We start from the raw sequence: 24,123 nt of genomic DNA, 5'->3' as shown, positions 1-24,123 counted from the left end.
GTAGAGTAGAACTTGGTTATCAGTTTTTTTTTATACGATCACACCCACCAGTTTTGTAGTAACATGTTTTGTCCCTTTAGGCTTTTTTCAAAACTTTTGTCCTTTGTGGTTTACTTATTAGTATTATAACTCTTACTGAGTTAGAGCCAATTGGTTGGGAAATCATTCAAATCTGTAATATTATTTTTTTTTGTTAATTTCCTAACATGTTTTGAATAATAAGATAAAGATGCGGTGAGAAAGATGTTGTCATCTCTAGTTTCCTGTTGGGTTAAGTATATTGGTCTTGGACTACTCGGTTCAGAAAATTTTGATCTAATTGGAATGGTTCAGTTTAATCTTGTTCTGTGTGAGAGCCAGGAAAATTAAAAAAATCTTAACTGTTTTGAAATTTGAGCGAAACTCGGTTTACTTGGTTCGACTAAACAAAACACAAAACCATTCTGTTAATGTCGATTCGAATAATTAAGTTCATGGCCGATGTAATTCATGCATAAATGTCCAGCCTTCGTCATGAAAACTCTTCCATATTTTTATAAGGCCCAATAATCCATTCAAATAAGGCCCATCGAGTTTTGTTCCTTTTTTATTCTTTACTCTTCTGGTCAACTATCAGTGATCAGTGATCACTGAACACTGAACAGATATCGGGACGTGACGTGTCAATGTCATCCGAACGCGGATTCAGCGGGACCCACAGGTGTGAAGATAAGTTTAAAAATTCAGCTATAAAAATACGCAAGACAAAGAGCCTCAAGAAAAAACCGCCTATAAATGGAAATTCAAACTGGCAAGGATAGGGTCGTGTTGGAGCATCGCTCGTTCGCGAGAATCGGATTTCTGGGAAACCCTAGCGATGTTTACTTCGGGCGTACGATATCCTTTACCATCGGCAATTTCTGGGCCTCGGCTAAGCTCGAGCCATCCGATCAACTCTTGATTAAGCCTCACCCATTCCATGATCTTGTCCATTTCGACTCCCTTGACAATCTCGTACGTGCTTTCTCTTCTTTTTTTTTTTATTCTACTCGACGTTGGATTTTAGCCTAATTGATTTTGAAATGTAGGTTAACTGCGATTTCGGAGTGTGGGATTTGAATTTTTTGTTTGTTTTTTATTAATTTCATTTAAAACTACTAGCTTCAATAGATTGTCAGATACTTGTGATTTAGGTAGCTTTTTTTTTTGTTTTCTTGATTTGGTACCGATTTAATAAGGACCCGGAACCAGCCATGGATTTCATTTCGTCGTTAGAGTTCTTGAGGTTGTTTGGTTTGTTAAGCATCATTTGTGCTTTGCTGCTAAAGTGCTAAGAAGCTATGAACTTATGCTCTGTTCTGTAAATGCTATGTGTGGTCCTATATTTGGAATATAACAAAACAACTGATATAGTTAAGATTTCTTCAAACTCTTTCCTTGTAGGCTAATCGATTGCAAAATGAAGGGTACTACGGAGGAGTAAGGTTGCTGATGTCGATTTGCAAAGTATTCCGCAACTATTGCAAAGATAATGGCATACAACTTCATGAAAAAAACTTCACTCTGTCTTATGATACTAATATCCCAAGACAGGTTTTTTACAATCCTTTCTTATTTTCGTTTGCGGTAAATTTTGAATTTTAGGGCTTGAAATAAGTAAAAACTGAGGCCATTAGATCTATCTTTTACGTGGTTTTCAGACAGGGCTTTCGGGTTCTAGTGCAATTGTATCGGCTGCTCTTAGCTGCCTTCTCGACTTCTACAATGTCAGGCATTTGATACGAATAGAAGTTCGACCTAACCTTATTCTTAATGCCGAGAAAGAACTTGGTATCATTGCAGGTCTTCAAGACCGTGTTGCGCAAGTCTATGGTGGTGGCCTTGTTCACATGGTGAGTTGATCTTTGCACCTCTATTTTTAAATAATAATCCCTATTTCCATTATTTCATCGGTTTTCTCCTGTTTGTGTTTTCTTTGCTCTGCAGGAGTTTAGTAAAGATCATATGGATAGAGTTGGATATGGGATTTACACTGTAATGGATATCAATCTTCTTCCTCCTCTGCATCTCATCTATGCTGAGAATCCTAGTGACTCTGGGAAGGTTAGAGAGAGAGAGAGAGAGAGAGCTATTCAAGACGGTTTTACTGACATTTAATTTTAGTGATTTCCTTCTGAGCGTTGGTTATGTTTGATGGCAGGTACATAGCTCGGTTCGTAGAAGGTGGTTAGATGGTGATGAGTTTATAATATCATCTATGTCGGAAATCGCAAAATTAGCAGAAGAAGGTCGAACTGCATTGCTAAAAAAAGATTACTCCAAACTCAAGGACCTCATCAACCGCAATTTCGATCTTCGAAGGTAATGATAAACCGAAGAAATCAAAACAAAACAGAACGTAAACACAATTCAACATTCCTTTTTTTTTCCCCCTCTAGGAGTATGTTTGGAGATGAATGTTTGGGAGCTATGAACATAGAAATGGTGGAAGTGGCTCGTAAGATCGGAGCAGCTGCAAAGTTCACTGGAAGCGGAGGAGCTGTGGTGGTTTTCTGCCCAGACGGGCCACCTCAGGTCAAACTTCTCGAAGAAGAATGCCGGAAATCTGGATTTTTACTTGAGCCAGTCAAGCTTGTGCCTACGCTCCTCAACAATTCTGATCTTAAGACTTTATCAAAGCCCTGATTTTTATTACAGAAGTAGAGCTCTTATAGGCTAAGAAAAGAACTTTAGTTCTTGAAGGATCTTGATATCGATCATCAATGTCTGAACTTAAGCTAGTCATCATGTAATAAAAGTTACTCTTCTCTTGTTTGATTGTCCGACTAAATTATGAACTATGAAGAGAAAAATTGGTATGATGGTTCAACCGAATACTAAACCGAATAATTGACTCAACTGAAAAAGTCAATCGAGTCAAACAATTAAGTGAGGACGACGTGCCGTCTTAGAGATTAGGGAGAAAACACCGTGTCGTTTTCAATTCATCACTCAACATCTTCTTCATCATCTCCGCTGTGGATGGCACTGCGATAATCGCCGGAGGTGGATTTCAATCTTTTGCCCGCCTCCAAAATTCTCCTTGCTAATGGCGAAGTCTCTACACTTCACAAGACTAATGTCTTCTTCAGCAAGAATGGCTATGACTTCTCACTTCTTCTTCTCAGTCAAACCGAGAAACATCCATAAACCCTACTTCTCTTCTTCTCTTTTCCTTTCCACCACATCTACGCCGTACCCACTTCAATACGACATGATCATCAATCGCCCTACACAGTCTTCTCTCTCCCAGACCCGTCGTCGACCCGCCCGAGCCATCAAATCCGGTTCGCCTGACCCAGAAGAGCCGGACTTCGATTCGTGGGTCGATAATAAACTGTCTTTGGAGCGTGAAAAGGGTCGACCCGGTTCTGGAGATCCGGAAATGGACAAGGCTAAGAGGAAATACTACAGTAAGAGGAGGAAGAGGCTATACGGGTCCGATTCTGAGGACGAGAGCCGAAAATCAGATGATGGATTCGTGGAATTGAAACCTGAAGTCGTGGAATTTGATAGGTTGCATCAGAGAGAGGAGGAGTTGTATTTCTATGATACTTTTGCGTATCCATGGGAGAAAGATAAGCATTATAAGATGGTGTATCAGCTGGAGAAGAAGTATTTCCCCGAGCAATGCTTAGATAAGGCGTTTCTTCAACCCGGAGAAACTTCCAAGGCTGATGATTCCGGGAAAGTTAGAGGGAAGAAGAAAATAGCTCTTGGTGGAAAGAAAAACGAGGTTAAACGAATTATTGGTACGGAGAATTGTGATGAGGATGACGATGCCGATGAGAAGTTGGTGTTTTTTGATGAAGCCAAGGAGAAGCAGAAGAAACCAGAGGAGGATGTTATTGTGAAGAAAGTGGAACAGTTCTTCAAGGGTGTGACGAAATCCGCCAATGAGAAAGCTGTGGCTAGTGGCGGCGATGGAGAACCTTTCCTTGTGACGAGAAACGGTGAACTTCCTCCTAGATGGGATGGTCCTAACGGTACAGTCGTTTTGGTGAACAAACCCAAAGGTGAGAAGCAATTTGTGTAATCTCTCTGGTCTCTGTCTCTCTCACTTTCTTTTGCCTTATGAAATGTGATTTGGTTTGATATTGTTCTTCAGGATGGACTTCCTTCACCGTCTGTGGTAAGCTACGAAGATTAGTTAAAGTGAAAAAGGTTCGGACTTAACCCATGTCTAATCCAAGATTTAAATTGCTTTATCTCAGCTAGCTGACAACTATTTTCACAGGTGGGTCATGCTGGAACACTTGATCCCATGGCTACTGGTCTATTAATCGTCTGCATTGGTAAAGCCACCAAGGTGGTTGACAGGTTTGTGATTCCTTAATCCAAAGTTTATGCTTATGTTTCTCTCTATGATGATTTACAGAAAGAAAACCTTATAAGCCCTCTGTATCTGCAGATACCAAGGTATGATCAAAGGTTATAGCGGAGTTTTTCGTCTTGGTGAAGCCACTTCAACTTTAGACGCAGACTCTCCTGTAACTTCAGCGGCCCTTTTCCTTGCTTTCATAGTTCATCTCTTCATTAGTTCTTGATGACTCATTATAGTTTGCTCAACCGTAATATTGCTGCAGGTGATTCAGCGAGAGCCTTGGGAACATATTAAAGATGATGATATTAAGAAAGCTTTCACATCATTTCTTGGAGAGATATGGCAGGTTCCTCCAATGTTCTCTGCGATAAAAGTGAGCATTGTTCAATCTTTAAACCGTGCCTTAACTTGGATTACATTCTTTCCTATCTCTTTAACTGTAATCTCTGTTTAGGTTGGAGGTGAGAAGATGTACGATAAGGCAAGAAGAGGAGAAACTGTAGAGCTTTCTCCCAGACGAATCTCGATTTTCCAGTTTGACATCGAACGCAGTTTAGATGACAGGTTTAATCCATTTTCTGTACAGTGCATAAGCAATTTCAAAACAGTCTTCTTAATAGGTCTCACTAAAGATCTGATTTTTGCAGACAAAATCTGGTTTTTCGGGTTGTATGCTCCAAGGGTACATACATAAGATCCCTCTGTGCAGATCTTGCTAAAGCTCTTGGAAGGTGAAATATTTCACCTTTGATTACTAACAGATCCAGTAAAAGTAGAGTTTCTACTAAATATCATTCCTTTTTGATGCAGTTGTGCTCACCTCACAGCTCTCCGGCGAGATTCAATCGGTAAGCTCGTTCATAATTCCACTTTACAATTTGAGTGTCTATATACGCTTGATTCACTCTTACCATTTTATCCTCGGGATTCAGGTGAATATTCTGCTAACGATGCTTGGGAATTCAACGAGTTAGAAGCAGCAATTTCTAAAAACTACTTCTAGAAGAATATGCATCCGCTTTGCTAGACGCTTCCATAGATGAGCATAGAAGATCAGTCAATGGTGGATTCTTGGCAACAAACAACTCCTAAATTTACATATTCTTTTTTTTGATCTAGATGTTGCATTTTAGATTTAGCATCTAGATATAATCTCTAGATATTGCTCGTTTTAAAAAGTAGATTGCATTTTGAATTCTATGTCTAGATGCAAAATTGTAAACGCGTATATTATTGCCTAAGAGTCTAGAAGACACGAAACTTTATTCTGGTTCATAATACATTTCGATTTATCAAGCTCTTCTATCAAATCTCACTGTCTATAACAAGCTCGAGTGATTGGAACTGGAGGGTCTGTGAGCAATCCGCCAAGAGTACGGTCAGCCACATGCTTGTTTGCAGCTTCGGTGTAGTGAACTCCATCCCAGCTCACAGCCATTGCCGGGTTGGAACATGAGCCACCGTAGATTTCGGTATTGTTCACTTTCCCTTTGTTTCCGCACCAGATATGATCATACTTCTCATGGTAGCCGCAGCATACCTTCAGTGGGGTTGCAAATCCTGCAAAAACAAGAACAAAAGAGTTTACAACTGTGGACAAACTTTTTACGTTACAACAAATTGGAATTGCCTTGAACCTAGTTTCTTGGGGTTGCTCATCATTTCGTATTTCGCAGCATAGACATCAACATAAGTGATGGCTGCTTTGGCGAGTTCTTTTCTGAGATTGATGACTGTTTCCTTGAGCTTTCTGTTGAACTCCATCGCCATTTCGTTCTGTGCCTTCACGCAGCCAGATTTGTCCAAGTAGCCCGGCGCAGGATTGCCCATGTAAAACATGTTTACGGGTAAACAACCGAAAGGGCCTGTGTTGTGTACCCAAAATGTTCTTCCTCCTTGCTGATATATGTTCTGTGAACAATTATGAAACCGCGTTATTGAAAAGGAATTCAAATGTTGGAGAACATTGCACATCTCTTTCAAGGACCTGAATCATCAAATCTCACCCGGATAGCAGAAGCTAAATGGCTGAGAATGTCCGGTATAGTCGCCTTAAGTTGATCGAAGCTCATTGTCCTAAACCCGACAGAGAGATCATTCTGTCCAATATCAAAAGTATACAGAGCCTTTGCAAACTCTTCCTGTCTTGGAAGCTTCTCTCTTTCAAATCTAATCTTAGCTGTTCTTGCAAAGCAGAAAAACCAACATACCATGTGCCACAAGTCAAGATCATCATATGAGAAGAGGAATACTGAAAGATTAACAGAACAAAAAGGGGCTGACTTTGTTTGAAAAGCTGTGCAGATCTTGCTTTGAATTGATCAAATTGAGCAATCTGCATATCCAGAGAGAACGGGCTAATGCCATATTGAAAGATGGTTTCGTTCTGTCTTCTTATGGTTGAGCCACCTGTCGCAAAGTTTGCTCCATGTCTGAAGTTTGATCCTAAGGAGTTTAGGTATGCGCTCAAATACGGTAATTCCACACGCTCAGCTACAAATCCATGAATCATATAATCAAAAGCCAAATCAAAAGTGTTCTGAGATCAGTGAATAGAAAGTTTAGTTTTTGAAGCTATGTTTTCTTTGCAAACTCTTACCTATGAAATCAATGGTGAGACGACCATCGGAGTCTCGTCCGGCGGGTTGGTGGAAGAAACCTTGACCGTAAGGAGCCCTGATAGGTTCAAAAGCAGCGGAGATTCCTCCGGTGTCGGAATTAGAATCTCCGAAGTTGTAAATCGCCGGAAAAGTACACTTTGGCTGAACTGAAGCAGCTTTTGTTGCTGTCAGGAGGCACATAAGAAGCCATGAAAACACAGCATAAGGTACCAGAAGTCTTGCCCTTTTGAGATCATTCTTCATTGTGAGCAAGTAAATACCAGAGTGAATCAGTGAGAGAGAGAATGATGGTAATGGCGCTTCACACTCCTTTCTCTCTCTCTCTCTCTCTCTCTCTATCTCTCTCTCCACTGTCTTTATAAATAGAAGGCTTTTCACTTTTAGATAATTCTGAAAATGGTTTCGTTGAAAAATAGGTTTTTTCTTCTTCTGAAAATGACAGATTTTCCTTTTTTTGAAAAACGGAAGAAAAAGGATGTGTCTTGAGAGTTGGACCGGACCACAGTTCAACAGTCATGAGGTGGGTTCTTGTTGGAACCCAGAAAAGGCGCTAATCATTGTCGTTACCTTTCAGTCATAGTCAGTATTCACCTAGAAAGCATAAATATCTCTACCTCTAGATAATTTAGAAATCAACCAACTATTAGAAAATAAAAAATAGCCAACGTTTCTAAAATTTTAATGTTTTTTCCTCCTGCACATTTTCCTTCTTATTGTTCTTTAATTTCTTATGTGTTCAAGTGAAAAAAAAACTTGGTTTTCCTTGAGACGGAACAAACGAAAAACCATGAATAGCCAATGTTTCTAAAATAGGTTTTTCAGTAGCCAATTGTACTAGAAGATAAGAAGCGTGTTTATATTGCTGTTATGTTTTCGTCTTTTGTCTTGTTTGGGCTGATATTATGACCAACAGGCCCATCTATTGTCTGAACTTTGATAAGCCCATAATAAATATTAAACGACGGGTAACTGAACTTACTAATAGCAAAACGGCAAGTCGTTTCATCTGTGAAACAATATAGAGTAACACCTCGTCGTCTAATTGAAAACTACTTGCAGTCTCGTTTCAGTGAACTCAAATTGCTAAGAAATTGCTCATCAATGGCGGCTACAGGGGAAGAGATGACGACGCCGACGAAGGAAGGCACAAACTTATTGGGGAAGCCAAAGTATAAGAATCTCGAGAACGGGAGATTCAGATGCGTGCAGACGGGTCACGAGCTACTCGAGAAAGACAAGAAGGTCTATTCACAGAGTAAACGGTGCCGTTTAGGTCTTATCGATCATGCCTTATCCCACAACAAGCCTCCTCTCAACTTGTTCGAACAAGATCCTAAGTCTCGGTAATCTAGTGTTTTACTTACTCCTTTTTATCTCTCCCCGAAAACTTTTCGATTTAGTTAATTGGGAGAGACCATAATAGTAGATGTTGCAGGTCTCATTGATTAGGTATCGAATTAAAGTTCTAGATACTGGAGAAATTCTGAAATGTTAGATGTTTCAGGTCTCATTGATTATGTATCGAATTAGAGTTGTAGATACTGGAGAAATTCTGAAATGTTTTTCTCTTAAGGTTACTTTCCCCCTTTCTGTATGGTAGGGTTTAGGGTTCTTTAGGCTTGTGGTTTAAGTTGGAACGTGAATGTTCGAATGTAATGCCGGAGAGAGTTTATGCTGCCAGATTTTGAGTTCATCTGTTGAGGAGATTGTGTTTCAGAACTTTGCTGAATTGGGTTCTTGGCTTGTCTTTTTCAGTTCGAAACTGATATGTAAGCTTACGGGTGATACGGTAAACAAGACTGAGGAACATATTTGGAAGCATATCAATGGACGGCGCTTCCTCAACAAATTAGGTTTGTAATTCGAAGCTTGATGAGACTTCCTTAGGTTGCTTGCAAAACTTGTTTTGCGCAAGATATTCAGTTTTGTTTTTCTTTTTAAGTTTAATGGTTGTACTGCTGATTGTATAACAGAGGAGAAGGAACGAGAGAAAGAGTCTGGATCTATTCCAGAGGAGGGTGGAGAAACGCCGGCGAAGGAGAATGGCATAAAGCAAGAAAAGAAGAAGAATAAAAAGAAGAAGAAGAATAAGAAGAAGAAAAACAAGAAGTCAGATGAAACGGAACAGAATGGAGAGGATGTTAGTGATGAAATCGAACATGAAAATGATGAAGATGCTGAGGAGCTTGACTTTTGGATGCCCCCAGATGGAGAGAGGTGGGACTTTGATGATGGAGGAGACCGGTGGGGATCAGATTCAGACTCGGAAGAGGAAAAGAATGGGGAAGAAGATCCAATGGGTTTGTTCACTTGTGTATCCCTTTTAATACTGCTTTCGGTATGATGGATTCATAAATCTCAAGTTGGATTTTTTTTTTTTGGTTAAATAACCTGCAAAAATAGGTGAAATCGATGAAGATGAAAAGAATAGTTTGGATGACTGCATAATAGGGGAAGTTGATGAAGATGGCGAGAATAGTTTGGATGGGACTCCTGCAAGGTACCATGGATTTTCATCTGTTTTTTTTTTTTTGGTACTACATATATTCAAGCAATCCTCAAGTTTGTGTGGTATCTAAGTTTTGTTTAAATAAGAAAAATAGTTTACTTTCGGATTTTTACTTATAGATTGATACATACTGATATATAACGAATGAATTGTAGAACTGTGTTGAAGTAAAGTCGGTGTAGGCAGAATTAATAACTTGTTTGAGGAGTTTAATGGAGACTAACTTTTGTGCTCTTAGCAGGAAAAAGAGGAAACCTGAAGAATTGAGTTCCAATGGCCTTTCGAAGAAGAAGAAAAACAAGAAGAATAAGGTCAAAACAACGTCATAAGTCTGATCTGATTTCTCTCTCTCTTTTGTTCTTCATGTTTTGTGTATTTCACTTTGTACTCTGTATTTCAATTCATGGGCTCAGTTTTGATATTATTTAACGATGATAAGAAAAAAAAAATTGAGGTTAATGATTATCCTGATGAGTCAATGATTTGGCCGGTGCATTCACAAAGCAACTTGTTTACGCGAGAACAGATTTAAATTTTATAATTGGAGAAGAAAATGCAAATAAGAAGCATTTGCAGTTTTCCTACAACAAATGCATCATAACTATCTATGAATCCCGTGTAATTTACAGTTATCCCATTTCTTACCGGTAAACCTAAAGAAGCCGAGAATTTTCCTCTCGGCAATAACTCTGTTGCTGAAAATCTCATTCCCCAATCGCCTTGGCCTCTCAGATCCAAGATCACGTAGATAGGTGTCTTGTAAGAGAAGTAACCTTTCACAACTCTGAAATGGCCGCGACGCTCCAAAGTTTCTTCCTGGCGATCAAAACTCTCTCTCCTTTGGTCGACAGAGAATCACCTTTTGGAGTTGTCTCTGTGAACCATTTGTCCCATTTCAACAATGTTAGATACTTCTTGATGTAGCTAATATTGTCTGCTGTGTCACGAATTATGACAAATCCTTCTGGGCGTAGTATCCGATCCATCTCGATAAGCAGATCTTCGATGCTACATCCACGTGTCTCGGTTTCTGTGAACGTGTTCCATGCGTGGATAAGATCAAATGTTCTTGGGTATGTGGAGAAGGCTTCACACCTGCAAAGATCATCAAGCAAAAGAAAGCTCAAGAAAACATGATCTGATTTTCCACAACTTTTCGGGGTTCTAAACATTTACGTACCAATCATGAGTGGCTCCGATAAGACCACGGTCGTAAATGATCTTCATTCTTGGAGAGGATTGGACGGGTATGACGTTCATTACCCATACATCTTTATCGTTTAGAGCAGCTGCGAAACCGCCGAGGTTTGAGCTCATGTCCATCACGTTTCTTATGGAGTTCCTTTGCACCATTGGTTTCAGCAGTTTCCAGTATTCCACTACTCTAAGCCGCCATGTTTCCTACACTCACACCCATACTTAGTGAACAATAAAGAAATGTTTGGACGTAGACAGGAATTGCAATTTTCTTGGAAATTGTAGTTCTCAGAGATTGGATTACTGAAACAGAGCTTTCGATGTAGGGAGAGAAAAGTTACCGTATCTTTACGAAATTGTTCGGGAGTGACACCGACTTCTTCAAGACGTGGTGGAGGAGCTGTAAGCCTCCGTGGCCAGGGAACAAGCCCACTCCATCTTTCTTTATGCATCCCTGGGTAAATATAACAAAACAAACATCGAATGAATAAGAAACTTCATGAAACTTGCTATTATACAAGTAGTAATAAGATATATACACACTTACTCGCTGAGTAAGGTGATATGCAAGCCTTCATTGAGACGTTCCACGTTGCATCTGGGTCATCTCCAGAAGGGCAGAGTGGAGGCTTGACACCCGGATCCCTTTTCAGGTAACAGCTGTTGGATATTGGTTTTCCCCATATAACAGATTGGTCTCGTTTGGCCACAACCTTCCAACACATTCTCCTGAATAGATCATGCATCGCATTTCCAATCCTTCTATTTTCCGGGTCGTGTGCGTAAGCTTCAGGGGACGAGTATACAAAGTACCCGCCAGGTCTGAGCAACCTATCAAGTTCTAGCAGCAAGATCCCATCTCTTTGAAGCCAATCTATCCGACATCTAGAGCAGTGAGCAAGTTCAAATGATCTACTTGGGTAAGGAAGCCGCTTAGTCCCAAGGACACCAAGTGTTGATGGAATCCCTCGTTCTAGAGCAAACTGGATCTGGTTCTGGTGGACATCATTAGGAGCAAGGGACATGGCTATAATGTCATGTGAGAGAAGATAAGCTCCAAAGCTAGCTACCCCGCAACCAACATCAAGAACATTTCGAATGCTTCCTCCATTGTTGAGTTTGTCGCCAGGGAATTTCAGCATCTAAAGCAATAAGCAGTTTTTTTGGTCATCTGAAAGCAGAACTTGGAAAGAAAAAAAAAACAGAGCCAAAACCTCCTGTTAATTATAGAACTATGCTCCCTGGTATAGGAGCAACAGAATACCCCACATAAGTAAAGGTAAATTAAGAGAAACTTAAGATCAAAGCCTTAACATCATTCCTTTGCACTAATAAACAACCCAATACTCTTTTTGGTCTATGCGGCATAGCGCTATAAACTTTCACTCGCTCAAGCAACTTCGGTTTGGTAACAAAGATCAAGCGAAAAGGGTGCAGTGATTCTAAAGGATCGGCTCTGCCCTAGAGATTCAATAAAGCAAAGAAGTACTGAATGATGATAAAATAGTACCTGTGCAAGAGAAACTATGTATTTGTCAGCTCCGTTGTGGAAATGTGTTCCTCCCCCGGGAAAATTGATCTTATCACCATTTACAACCATCCAATTTTGATCAGATTTCTCTTGTGCAAGGTGCGTATGCGGGATATTCGCCTTCCACACCTCATCTCTACTCACAGGCCACTTTAGCGGGATCTGATAACTCCATAAACAACACCATCATCATCAACTACTAACACCAGAGCCATAAAATATGCAAGAATGCTCAAAGTTTTTTAGTACAAGAGAAAGAGACAGAGGTACGACCTTATAACCAGCTGGAGGAGGAACAAGGCAATTGAAACGCCGTTCTGGTGGAGGGCAATGGCGCTCATAGTGCTCCATTAAGGTTAAATTGAGCTTAAGTTTCAGCTGGTAATGTAGATTTCTATCCAAACACGGTATAAGCTCCGAGTGTTTCGAATCACATATCTGCGGAAGATTTAGTTAAGCAAACATCAATTAGGATCAATATGAAAGAGCGACGAGCACGAATACTGCAAGATAAACCTAAAATCCATCGAAAATCACTAAATCGATAAAGATCACTCAACCACTACGTAGATTAACAATTTCAGTAGATTATATTAGTAGTAGGACTAAATCTGCACAAAATTTCACTTAAACACTGAGAAATCTGGAACTATATACTCAAATTTCTCAAACAACACGAACCGGAATGCTTTTGGGAACTTCGAAACGGCTCACTCCAAGCACACCATCTCGATTCCTCACGAATCCGGTGCGAGCGCGAATAGATCCATCGAAGTCATCGGACTTTCTAGATCCGGGAGCGAACGACGAGCTATAGTAGAGGCAAGTTAAGCCGAGTAGAGCGATGAAACCGACGAGGACGTAGGTGAAGAGCTTCGGTGTCGCACGGACTCGCTCGCTTCTGAAGTGCTTCATACTCAGTGTCTCCGGATCCGGATCTGGATCTGACCCGATAATGAGGACCCGGGAATCAGCTGCCGGTGAAGAAAAGGATAGTGTGGACTGTGTGAGCGACAGTAGATTCCCGCGGGGTCGAAGAAGACGAAAATGACCAGTGTCGTATTTTATTTGCGCAAGAGAATATTTGGTAGATATGATCCTCTGTGACAAGGACTAGGAATGTTTCTACTCTCCTTAACTAAAAGACGCGGTAAAAAATTCATGGGCCTTTATTAACACTATATATGCTAGAAAAGCATAAATACTGGGCTTCTCACTTTAGTTTTCTGTCGTCTGGCTTTTATTGCCATTTTGATCTTTATTGCGCAAATCTTGTGACATTTATATCTTTTCTTATGAAATGGTCAAAAACTTTAATTTGAAGAGGATGTTATCATCACTAGGTTGGCTTTTTTTCTTTCAGTTCAATTATGCTCCAATTCTATGTTTAATAGAGTATACTGCTACTTTACTTGCTAGATTTAGTGCTTAAAATTACTTCTTTTTCTGTATCTAAATTTTTTTGGACATTTGATTCATAATCTTTTTTTATTCAAAATTTTTAGATTAGATCTTATTAATAAAAAAGGAAATAACCGTATTGAAAACTTTTTTGTCATTAACATGCAATATGTCAGATTTGAATACAATGATAATAAAACAAACTAATACATACATGTTTTAGTTAATCGTTTTGGTCCCGTGCCTCATTTTTTTCAAGGTTATATATATTCAGCCAATAGAAGCCTATGGTTTCGGGCTTGAATAGTTAAATTTTATCCCCTAATTAATAGTGCAGTCCACGTCCATCTTGTTTGATCCTTGAAAGAACGGCCCAGGACCAAAAAAAGAGTCGCATAAATCACGGGTACGAAGTTTCATAAATTGAAATTCATTTAATTTTCACGTGTCGTGTCTGCTCTCCAAAGGAAACAACATATGTTATATATTAAAATGAAATAGACAGGGTAATTGATAAAAGTATAAACATTTCCAAGTTCTCACGACCATAAAAGGGACGAACGGAGACTGATTCGAAAGTCAAGTTTTCAATTTTTCTACAAGGTGAATATTCAAACAGTTCGTATCATATGGAGCATAACGAGAAGGAAAGAGCAATAAACAGCGACTATCCTTTAAAAGAAAAAGACAGAAAAAGAAAACAGCGACAATTTTTAACCGCAAAGACGAAATAAAAATGTTGAAGATAGATAGGATTGGCACGTGGACGGAAACTTCTGATAACCATCCATTTTTTTCCCCAAAGCGCTAAAGGAATTTATTGCAGACTTGCAGTTATTAATTATTTTAATTTCCCCAACTCGTACAAAACGAAGAAAAAAACTTCAGCAGTGCTCTTTCATAAATATTTTTTATTTTCTGATTGTGATTACAATTCTGAGGTTTTGCAAAATTATCGGTAACGAGATCAACTGCATATTTTTTATATTTATTTCTCACTAAAAACAATACTTAATGTAATTTTGTTTTAAGTTTAATCTATTTGTAAAATCTAAAGTACTCGAAGAAATTGTCAAACAATTTTTTTTTTTGATTTCTAGGCTTGTGTTTGGACTTTGTAAACTCATATAATATTTTATAGGGCCAATTGTGGGAAGAGCATATAATATATGGGGTAAAAATTAAAAGTTCCTCCACCATTAGCGTCCTTCACACTTATTCAAAGAAAGTGATTATTCTCTTAATGATTTGATAGAAACAAACCAAAAACAACAGAAGAAAGTGAAATTGCTTTCGAACAAAAGGGGGAACTTTTAAGGCGAACTCTGCAGGATTCGATCCGCCATTGAAGTTTTTCACTCTCTTAAGCACTTCTGTGATTCGTTATCCTTGTTGCTTCTTCATCTTCTTCCTCAAGTTAAAAGGTAAACAATTTATTTTTCTATCACACTGCTCCTCGATCGAAATGGGTCATTGTAATGTCGGCAGATTCAGCCTCGAATCTATGTATTTTCGTTTTTGGGTCAATTCGGGGAAAATCTAATTGGAATGCTCGTAGATTTGTCAGAAACTGGTTTTAACTAGTTCTGGGGTTGGAGTATTGCAGCAAGTTTTCGTAATTGGACTTTATCTTAATCTAGAAGTCACTAAGTCGCGTTTTTTTTTGTTTGCCCAGTCTCTGAGGGAAATTACGTGACGTGATTGAATCTCCTTTCTTTATAAAAGACCACCAACCTTCGGATTTAAAAGATATTTCGTAAGCAGTGAGAAAATTCAACATCTGTCCAAGATAAGCTTTCGCCTTTTTTACGAATTAGGTAACTTCATCTTCTAGCGGTTCATGTCAAAATCTTAACAAAGCTTCTGCATTTTTTCCTAAAAGCTAAATCTTTCTGTATCTTTTGTTTGCAGGTACTGAATTGACCTGAGAGGGTTTGCTTTGAATCAAAAAGGGTTTAGGTTTTAAGTTTGATGGGGACAGGGAACTCAAAAGAAAACTGGAGACAGGAGTCTTCGTCATCGTTTGGGTCAGCTCCAGCTTCATCAGCATCACCATCTTCATCTGCGTGGGCTTCTCATCAAAGCTATCCTCAATATGGTCCAGAAAGCTATAACTATCCTCCTCCACCTTCATATGCTCCACCTCCCGAGTACGCGCAACCTCCTACACCTTCATATAGTACTCAACCTTACTCTCAGCCGCCTTCTCAAAGTTATGGCAGTGATAAGAAGAGGTTGGAACGGAAGTATTCAAGAATTTCTGATAATTACTCTTCTTTGGAACAGGTGAGCTGAATCTCTAGTTGAGCAGAATCTAGTTTGCTTCTTGAATATTACCATGCTTAAAAGCCGTAGATTCTTATGGGTTTGACAGAAATAGAAAAAATCACATTGTGTTCTATTTCATTCAGGTGACGGAGGCTCTTGCACGTGCGGGTCTAGAATCTTCAAATCTCATCGTTGGTATAGATTTCACCAAGAGCAACGAATGGACAGGTTAGTGAGATTCATGATTCTGTCTTTGGTGTAATACATCGAATGGTTTCACACTCAAAACAACCTCTTTCTTATTGTTGTTGGTAACAGGGGCCAAATCCTTCAATAGGAAAAGCTTACACTTCATAGGAAGTAGTCCCAATCCTTACGAACAAGCGATAACTATCATAGGAAGAAGCTTAGCCGCCTTTGACGAGGATAACTTGATTCCGTGTTATGGTTTTGGAGATGCATCAACACATGATCAAGATGTGTTTAGTTTCAATCCAGAGGATAGATTCTGTAATGGATTTGAGGAAGTACTTGCCCGGTATAAAGAGATCGTGCCTCAGCTTAAGCTTGCAGGTTTATTTATTTCCCTTATTTAGTCGCAGTTTCATTAAATGCTAGATAAGTTCTTAAATGTGAAATGTTGAAATATCTTTCAGGGCCAACCTCGTTTGCCCCGATAATCGATATGGCCATGACCATTGTTGAGCAGAGTGGTGGCCAATATCACGTCCTAGTGATTATAGCAGATGGGCAGGTACTAATACAATACCTGTACGATCCTTTGTTTTTGTATCAAGAGAAGAAGCCTCAACTGACCGTTTCAGGTTACAAGAAGTGTTGACACGGAAAATGGACGGTTAAGTCCGCAAGAACAGAAGACCGTGGATGCAATTGTGCAAGCGAGGTTGGAACATTGGCTAATCTTTTTCATGTTCTTTTCTCCATTGAAGTTGTCTCTCTCTCTCTCTCTGCGGCTAGTTTTATGATTTAGTTTCTTTGCTATGACCAGTAAGCTTCCTCTATCAATCGTCTTAGTCGGGGTCGGGGATGGACCATGGGACATGATGAGGGAATTTGACGATAACATTCCCGCCCGAGCTTTCGATAACTTCCAAGTAAGTTTCTATTGAGCTAAAAACATCAAAGGAAGGTTATTTTCTTATTTTTTTTATATGAATTTTCTTCCTCTAGTTCGTGAACTTCACAGAGATCATGGCAAAGAACAAAGCTCAGTCCTTGAAGGAAACAGAGTTTGCCCTTTCTGCCCTCATGGAGATTCCTCAACAGTACAAGGCCACGATAGAGCTTAACCTTTTAGGGTAAAGAACCAACCATAATGTTTATCAATTTGGCTTCTATTTCTACCCCCAAATGTTTAAACTTTTTCTTGCCTCTTCAACTTTTTATTTTTTGTTGCAGAAGAAGAAATGGGAATATCCCGGAACGATTCCCTCTACCACCTCCAATGCATGGTGGATCATCGTCTTACCACACGCCAAAGGCTTCCCGTCTTCCAAGTTTCAAACCGAGTGTACCTCCTTATCCAAGTGAAAGCTATCCCGTGAGGTCTAGCCCCATGCCGCCCGCTACAACCTCTGCTTCTGATAACCAGGTACTTCCAAAATCTGAAAGATATGTCAAAATCTGTTTATATAAAGAGTTTGAAACTAACTTCATGTTCTTGGTTCCCTGTAACAGCTGTGTCCGATTTGTCTGAGCAACCCGAAAGACATGGCCTTTGGTTGTGGCCATCAGGTAAATCCAACAAACACAATTTCCATCTTCTTCTTCTTCTTCTACTTGATCGTTTGAAACATCGAACTAACTTGGTTTCTGGTTTGATACAAGACTTGTTGCGAGTGTGGACCGGATCTTCAAATGTGTCCGATTTGCCGTGCACCGATCCAGACAAGAATAAAACTCTACTAACAAGTAGACCAGAACAACCCTTGCTTGTTCAACTTCTCACAACTTCTTTTGGGAATCTAGTTTGATCTAATTACTGAGGTTTCTCCGAGAAAGATCGGTTCTTTGTATAAAAAGCAAAAAAAAAAAAAAACAACAACAACTTCGTTTGTTCATTGATTCAGTTTCCTAACTTGATCCTGTTCCAAAATTCGTTGACTTCCTTTTTTCTTATTTGAATGGAGTAAACTGTTATCGATGTTTGATTTTGAGTTCGTCATTAATGTTTTTTGTTTGTAATAAATTGGTGATTTGAAAATTCAGAAAATCGAAAGAGATGCATGCACAGACACCAACTTTTTCTTTCACATGATGAGCCTCCGTGTTAGCTATATATATAGTGAAAGAATCACATGATGTGATTATATATCAAATCAAACTAACTAACGTTGTACTCCTTCCTAACTTGAGTTACAAAGACAGTTTTGGAATCTCCATGTGAATCCAACTTACACTAAATAAAATACCGAAATTATATATCTTTTAATGTAATTGAATTTTTAGAATGATTGCTGTTCAAAAAAAAAAAAAAGAGTTTTTAGAATGATTAGAATAAATTTCATATTAGTTTTAGTTTTAGAATTTAGTGGAATTAGATTCTAACTGTAGATTTTAATCTATAGACCGATGGTACCATTTCATCTAGAGCAAATATATATCACATATGAAAGCTATATACTGTATGATATATTCATTTTCACATATATATGTTGCTTATATGATGCTTATTTTTTCATTTTTTCCTCTCATGCATTCTCTCGATGTTTTTTAACAGTAGTTCGAAAGAGATATAGAGAAAAATAGTACAAAATCATTTTTAATGAAGTTTAGAAATTGTCTTATTCCTTCCGTTTCATAATAAGTATTGTTTTAGATTTCATTTTTTGTTTCGAAAAGAGTGTCATTCTGCATTTTCAATGTAACTTTTTACTTTTATTTTCTGTTTTATCTTTCATTTAAAGATAATAATCTTTGTAATTAAATATTATAAAAGTATATTAATTAGGAGTATATTTGTATATTTTATTAATTTTTTAATCTGTGTGAAATGTGTCAGAATGAGGGAGTAAAATCCAATGACATTCTCTGTAAATAATACGTGAATGATTCCTGATTAATGGTATAGATTGAATAACCAATTATTGCATGGAATAAATTGAAAACAAAATGGAGTATTAAAATATTTGCAAAATTAGATTGAGGTCTCGCAATAAATTCACGTACACACATCTAACTACTTCAGATAAATCGACCCACCAACCATACACATTTAAACATCAACAATAATGACAACTCATATAATTAATGGATGGAAATACATTTCATTTCTCTTGGAAACTACTCAAATCACCATTTTTATCCAATGCCCATGGCTTCCTCTCCCAAAATCATCAATCTCCCTTACAAGAAGCTTTCTTTAGAAGATGATGTCTTCGGAGAAACAACAAGGAGATCGTCATCATATCCTTACAGGTTCTTACCCCTTCATAAACAAATTCAGGACCGTTTATAAATTGAGGAATACTAATGGTGTACTCAGACAACACAAGCTCCGGATTTTTTAAAACACAATCATCTTCATAACAATTCTATGATATTATCGAAGTGTTTCATGAAGATTTTTTTTGTTGTTATTGATATAGGTTCAAGAGAGTGGTGTCGTTGGGAGGAAGAAGGAGGATTAGGGTTAGAGTTAAGATCCGGAGACTTGCGAGATTTGTGAGGAAGAAAGCGACTAGGGTTAAAATTGGAATATTAAAAATATTGAAGAGGTTGAAGGAGAGTCAATCACACTTTGGTGATCTCTTTGCCGGTAATTACCTTTTCATGCAAGTTAATCCTTCTTCTCTTAACAATAAGTACGTCTTCGACAGATCTTTTCAAGGTCAAAATGGTAACTGCCCTTATAAATTATCTCTTCCTAGATCTTTTATGTAAAGACGGATGAAAATATTAAACACAATTATATAATTCGATTTCGTGTAAAGAGACTATAGTTATGATTCTGTATTTTCTCTAGTTACATTTTGATTTTGCGTCTTGTTTGTAACTTTTTCGCGAAAATTTATAAAATAAATAATATATTGGAATGAATAGTAGTTGAAATCCATATATGTCTAACTTACAGTCTCAACAGGGGTTTAAGATTCGAACTCTTTACTTGTAAATATTATTATACGTACAAAGATCATACGTACTCGATATATTTGTTAACTTAAATAATATATTTTGGATTTACTAATCAAACATTTGAACACACTTTTGTAAGTAGTTTAAAATCTTAACATTTTAACTTTGAATATTTCTAGGGAAAAACCTATATAACGTGACAACTTAATAGAAAATTTACCATATCCAAAGACATACTCATTTTATTTCAAAATCCCAACACAAAACTAAGAACAGTACACAGAATTCTATGACTAAATATAGTGATTGGAAATACGGAAGCAATTTATTAAAATACGATATTAATAGTAAATCAATATTGTTGAACATTGGATTTTTTTAAAGTTAAATAATATCTCCATCTAAGAATATGGATTCCTTACTAAAGCAGCTAATTGTTCATGGAGTTAACTGGTTGGGACGATCTCCAAAAGCATGCCTCTCTTAAACTCCACGTACGGATGCGCTATTGGCATTTCATCTGACTTTATCTTCCACCTGCCGATATATAAATTTGGGAGTTTACAAAGGCATATCTGTTTAAACCAATAGGTATTGAACATCAATATCTCCAAATATACGATAAAATTACATGTTTATAAACAAATTTATCCATCAGTAAAAGAAAAAATAAAATCATGAAAAAAAATTGAAATCATGAGCGATACTTTAAAAAAACAAACCAAAAGAATAACGAATTCAATTTTTATTTAATTTTTAAAACAAACAAACGAATTATTTCCTTATGAGCTAATGTTATCTTCGAAACTAACCGGTACGTATGGTACGTTTAGCAAACTATAATTAAAAAGATTATGTATACGCAAAAACTAATAGATGAATGTGTCGGATAAGGTAGACTAATTAGTCAACTGAAAAGAGTAATTTAAACAGAGCCAAACCTATAAGAGAGGACTAGATGATGAAGGAAGAAAGCGATTTGGAGTTTTCCAAGTTCACCACCAGGGCATACCCTTACTCCTCCTCCAAACGCCGTCGTTTTCTTGTTCATCTTCCCCTTGTCCTATTTATTTAATTTTATAAAACAAAATTAGTTTCATATTTCTTGTTTTCTTGTTTTCTGCTTACCATTTGAATGTATCTGTTTTAAAAATATTTTACTTACGGTCCATCTCATGGGATTAAATTCATATGGATTCTCATGAAGAGATGGATCAAGATGTACTGCTGTGAATATAGGAAACACCTTCCATCCCTTTGGAATCACATATTCTGATCACGCATATTATAAAAAACAGTCCAGTTTAATATTTAAAATGAGATAGTAAAAAGTTCCAAATATGATGATCAAAATTAACTAACCTTTGAATTTAATATCGTGGGTAGCTTTTCTATGTACCGTCTTGACGATATTTCCACATCGCAGTGCCTCAGACATCACCTGTATAAATTCGATCCAATGGATTTCATATGTAATGTAAATATATGTCAAGAAAAAAAAAACAACGAAGGTCAAAAGTCAAAACTTAAAGATAAAATCTAAAAATAATCATATGATTTTGCCAAAAAAATAGCAAAGTATTGATTGGGTCGATCGGCTTATGAAACATACACATTGAGTGAATTCCATCTTCTGATAGCCTTCCCAATTCAAGAGTTCCCCATCACCTTTGTTGGCTCTAATGGCTTCATGTTCTTCCTGTACACATTCACATATACACGCAGATATATGAATGTACTTATAAATATAATATCTATATATATAAGGAGAAAGGAGAGAATTAAACCTTGAGTTTTTGAAGAAAATTTGGAGAATTTGCTAGAAAATAGACAACTAAGGAAAGTAGAGTGGCACTTGTTTCAAAGCCTCCAAGCAAAATGTCCAGTACAATGCTAACTTTCTCTTCATAATTTAGATCTTCATTTGACATTATCACATCTAGAAAATCTTCTTCTCTTAGTGACTTCTTCATCTCTTCTTCGTCATGCTCTCTTTGTTTTATCATCCCCATAACCCTCGCGGACAGTCTCTTCCTAGCCTGGCAAACAATATCGAAAATGATTTACAACTAAGTATGTAGTATTTACATGCACAAAAATATATAATATACACAGATATGTTGTGTATTTGCATAATTGCATATAAACGTAATGATAAAAGCCTGACCCAAGTGGATATAGCAGACGTGCAAAACCCTAGAATCCAAGTGTTTGCTTTTCTTGTAAATGGCTCAAATTTTACATATAAAGCCCAAAAGAAATTTGAAAACCTTAGTCTCTAAAATAGATGTATTAGGACTTGGTTCTAACCTTAATTGCGTTTGTATAGGCCGTTCCTGGAAGTGGTATTGGTAACGATATAAACCCTTTCATATAAGATAAAAAATCTTTCAATACATAACGTCTTGCTGGGTCTTCTGGTTTGATGCTCAAGAGTTGGTTTACCATAACACTCAGAGTAAACTGTATGATTCAACCACAAGAAAGGTATCGAAATTAGAAAAGAACGATTAAATCAAGTTCTTAAAGGACTCGATGATAAATTAACTACCATTTTAACTTCTTTATGGAATTCGATTTCTCGGCAATTTTTCCATGACTTTAGCATCGAGATAGAGAGGTTTTCTGCGCAGAGAAGAAACTCGGGTTTCGACTTTGTGAGATTGATGAAGCTAATGATTACATTTTTTAGTTTCCTGTGGATCTCTCCGGTGGCTAATAGGAGGGAATATTCGCCGAGAATGTCATGCATCGCTTTTGGATAATCCGATGTAAATAACTTCCCTTCGTTTTGAAGAATGAACATATTGAGTTCTTGGTCACATGAGACAATGGCTTTGCCACCACATAGATTTGACTTGAACACTTTTCCATAACTGAAAAAAACCATTCAAATTTTCAAAAGTATCTTCAATTTAATTAGGTAAAGTATGTTATATATAATCATTCAGTTGTATGCTATATATATAAACTGACAAAAGAAAAACGTTTCTAGTTTTCTCTTCTCTTGAATGATTTTCTCTAGAAAATGTTGAATAATTCTAAGAGATTTACATATATCAACAAGACAACAACAACAATAACAACAACAACGACAAAAAACAAAAAAACAGTCGAAAATTTAACGAGATTGTCATATATGCAAAACTTGAGATATTTTCTCTTAATTAATATAGTTATATATAAAGAAGATGATCAAGTAAAGAAAACAAGTCATTCTTACCGTGAAATACGTTGCTGCAAGAATGTGCCAATGGAGTCTGATCTATGAGGCTTGAAGAAAGAAAGGGTTTCTCCAATGAAAGGCCATCCCATGCTACCATCTAACGAGGAGTGATGATCTGTTGCTTCATTATTTTGCTTAGATTTTGAAATATAAAGAATCAAAGTAGAGAGAAAGACAAATCCTAAGGACAAAATTATGGATAAGACCAGCATTGTCTTTCTAGTTAGACTGATCCTATGGTAATAACTGTGTATATCTCTTACAGTGTCTTTTCTTTGTCTGCATATACCTCTATATATTACGCACGCACAAGCAAAATATAGAAATCTAGTGTAGGTCCACTGAATAAAAATTAAATGATTAATTAATTTTCTTATTAAAGACAAAGATAGTCATTTTTGTTATCATCTTTTTTGCAACTTTTGTTGTTGATTTTGGTGTGTTGACCAAAAAGAAGTACATTGTATTCCAGGAAATCTATAGATTCATATAACCTTCAGAGATTTCTCAGACCACACAATTGGAATCGAGTTAGAGATAAATTGATAAAATATTAAAAATGGAAATAATTTTTTTTTGTAAAGATTTATAAAATGAAAATGTACTATTCTCTCCATAGAATGGTAGCACAGTTGTCAATGTGTCATTACTTAATATATATTTACTACTTAAAATATGTACTTGCATTTAGTAAAAAATCATATATTACTATATAAGATATTAAAATGATTAGTAACCTATATAAACTATTTTCAGTTATATTATATTTCCAACTATTGTAAATTGCAATTTTCCTAATAAACCAAAAACACCTGGACGAAGCCCAATAGTACTACTTCAAAGGCCCAGTTGTTCATCAAGTAACTATCTAATTTAATATATTTAGAAAATTCATTCTCGTTTTCTAGAGGTTTGCTTTCGTTGGATACAGTA

At 37.1% G+C, this 24,123-nt stretch overlaps 8 protein-coding genes across 10 annotated transcripts; 5 read left to right on the top strand and 3 right to left on the bottom strand.

Moving 5' to 3' along the window:
• The first annotated feature begins 736 nt into the window (after window positions 1-736).
• Window positions 737-2,816, top strand: LOC18017223 (probable glucuronokinase 2). Its single transcript, XM_006399896.2, has 6 exons — window positions 737-993; window positions 1,423-1,572; window positions 1,680-1,871; window positions 1,966-2,082; window positions 2,180-2,340; window positions 2,418-2,816. The coding sequence occupies exons 1-6, from the start codon at window positions 775-777 to the stop codon at window positions 2,662-2,664; spliced, it is 1,086 nt and encodes a 361-aa protein (XP_006399959.1). The 5' UTR covers window positions 737-774; the 3' UTR covers window positions 2,665-2,816.
• Window positions 2,817-3,007: 191 nt separating this feature from the next.
• LOC18017222 lies at window positions 3,008-5,652 on the top strand. The gene is made up of 9 exons (XM_006399895.2): window positions 3,008-4,034; window positions 4,127-4,182; window positions 4,256-4,338; window positions 4,430-4,508; window positions 4,605-4,715; window positions 4,797-4,906; window positions 4,990-5,073; window positions 5,153-5,190; window positions 5,275-5,652. The coding sequence occupies exons 1-9, from the start codon at window positions 3,068-3,070 to the stop codon at window positions 5,343-5,345; spliced, it is 1,599 nt and encodes a 532-aa protein (XP_006399958.1). The 5' UTR covers window positions 3,008-3,067; the 3' UTR covers window positions 5,346-5,652.
• On the bottom strand, window positions 5,558-7,332 carry LOC18017221 (GDSL esterase/lipase At5g14450). The gene is made up of 5 exons (XM_024155887.1): window positions 6,942-7,332; window positions 6,626-6,835; window positions 6,349-6,521; window positions 5,980-6,253; window positions 5,558-5,902 (listed from the first exon to the last, which is right to left on the bottom strand). Exons 1-5 carry the CDS (start codon window positions 7,204-7,206, stop codon window positions 5,655-5,657), a joined length of 1,170 nt encoding a protein of 389 aa, XP_024011655.1. The 5' UTR covers window positions 7,207-7,332; the 3' UTR covers window positions 5,558-5,654.
• A 688-nt stretch (window positions 7,333-8,020) lies between these two features.
• LOC18017220 (FK506-binding protein 3) lies at window positions 8,021-9,896 on the top strand. 2 transcript variants are annotated; one of them, XM_006399892.2, is made up of 5 exons: window positions 8,021-8,306; window positions 8,719-8,816; window positions 8,937-9,263; window positions 9,367-9,463; window positions 9,714-9,896. In XM_006399892.2, exons 1-5 carry the CDS (start codon window positions 8,065-8,067, stop codon window positions 9,799-9,801), a joined length of 852 nt encoding a protein of 283 aa, XP_006399955.1. In that variant the 5' UTR covers window positions 8,021-8,064; the 3' UTR covers window positions 9,802-9,896. The 2 variants fall into 2 exon arrangements, with proteins under 2 accessions (XP_006399955.1, XP_006399956.1); XM_006399893.2 differs by having other exon boundaries at window positions 9,711-9,896.
• An 84-nt stretch (window positions 9,897-9,980) lies between these two features.
• LOC18017219 (probable methyltransferase PMT9) lies at window positions 9,981-13,246 on the bottom strand. Its single transcript, XM_006399891.2, has 7 exons — window positions 12,882-13,246; window positions 12,474-12,638; window positions 12,180-12,362; window positions 11,217-11,811; window positions 11,011-11,123; window positions 10,653-10,873; window positions 9,981-10,567 (listed from the first exon to the last, which is right to left on the bottom strand). The coding sequence occupies exons 1-7, from the start codon at window positions 13,113-13,115 to the stop codon at window positions 10,249-10,251; spliced, it is 1,830 nt and encodes a 609-aa protein (XP_006399954.1). The 5' UTR covers window positions 13,116-13,246; the 3' UTR covers window positions 9,981-10,248.
• Window positions 13,247-14,819: 1,573 nt separating this feature from the next.
• LOC18017218 (E3 ubiquitin-protein ligase RGLG2) lies at window positions 14,820-17,967 on the top strand. 2 transcript variants are annotated; one of them, XM_006399890.2, is made up of 12 exons: window positions 14,820-15,025; window positions 15,277-15,418; window positions 15,513-15,887; window positions 16,013-16,097; window positions 16,188-16,442; window positions 16,526-16,623; window positions 16,694-16,773; window positions 16,879-16,984; window positions 17,061-17,188; window positions 17,289-17,481; window positions 17,568-17,624; window positions 17,718-17,967. In XM_006399890.2, exons 3-12 carry the CDS (start codon window positions 15,573-15,575, stop codon window positions 17,796-17,798), a joined length of 1,398 nt encoding a protein of 465 aa, XP_006399953.1. In that variant the 5' UTR covers window positions 14,820-15,025; window positions 15,277-15,418; window positions 15,513-15,572; the 3' UTR covers window positions 17,799-17,967. The 2 variants fall into 2 exon arrangements, with proteins under 2 accessions (XP_006399953.1, XP_024012120.1); XM_024156352.1 differs by lacking the exon at window positions 15,277-15,418 and having other exon boundaries at window positions 14,845-15,025.
• A 1,165-nt stretch (window positions 17,968-19,132) lies between these two features.
• Window positions 19,133-19,921, top strand: LOC18017217. Its single transcript, XM_006399889.2, has 2 exons — window positions 19,133-19,307; window positions 19,478-19,921. The coding sequence occupies exons 1-2, from the start codon at window positions 19,144-19,146 to the stop codon at window positions 19,770-19,772; spliced, it is 459 nt and encodes a 152-aa protein (XP_006399952.1). The 5' UTR covers window positions 19,133-19,143; the 3' UTR covers window positions 19,773-19,921.
• Window positions 19,922-20,390: 469 nt separating this feature from the next.
• On the bottom strand, window positions 20,391-23,279 carry LOC18017216 (cytochrome P450 724B1). Its single transcript, XM_024156773.1, has 9 exons — window positions 23,188-23,279; window positions 22,516-22,840; window positions 22,275-22,427; window positions 21,752-22,003; window positions 21,577-21,663; window positions 21,382-21,405; window positions 21,130-21,237; window positions 20,906-21,027; window positions 20,391-20,501 (listed from the first exon to the last, which is right to left on the bottom strand). Exons 1-9 carry the CDS (start codon window positions 23,277-23,279, stop codon window positions 20,411-20,413), a joined length of 1,254 nt encoding a protein of 417 aa, XP_024012541.1. The 3' UTR covers window positions 20,391-20,410.
• Window positions 23,280-24,123: the final 844 nt, after the last annotated feature.

This window comes from Eutrema salsugineum, unplaced genomic scaffold, assembly GCF_000478725.1.
Source record: "Eutrema salsugineum unplaced genomic scaffold, Eutsalg1_0 scaffold_2, whole genome shotgun sequence".
Taxonomy (NCBI): Eukaryota; Viridiplantae; Streptophyta; class Magnoliopsida; order Brassicales; family Brassicaceae; genus Eutrema; species Eutrema salsugineum.
The sequence above is the reverse complement of the archived record's forward strand: the minus strand, read 5'-3'. Positions and strand labels throughout refer to the sequence as shown.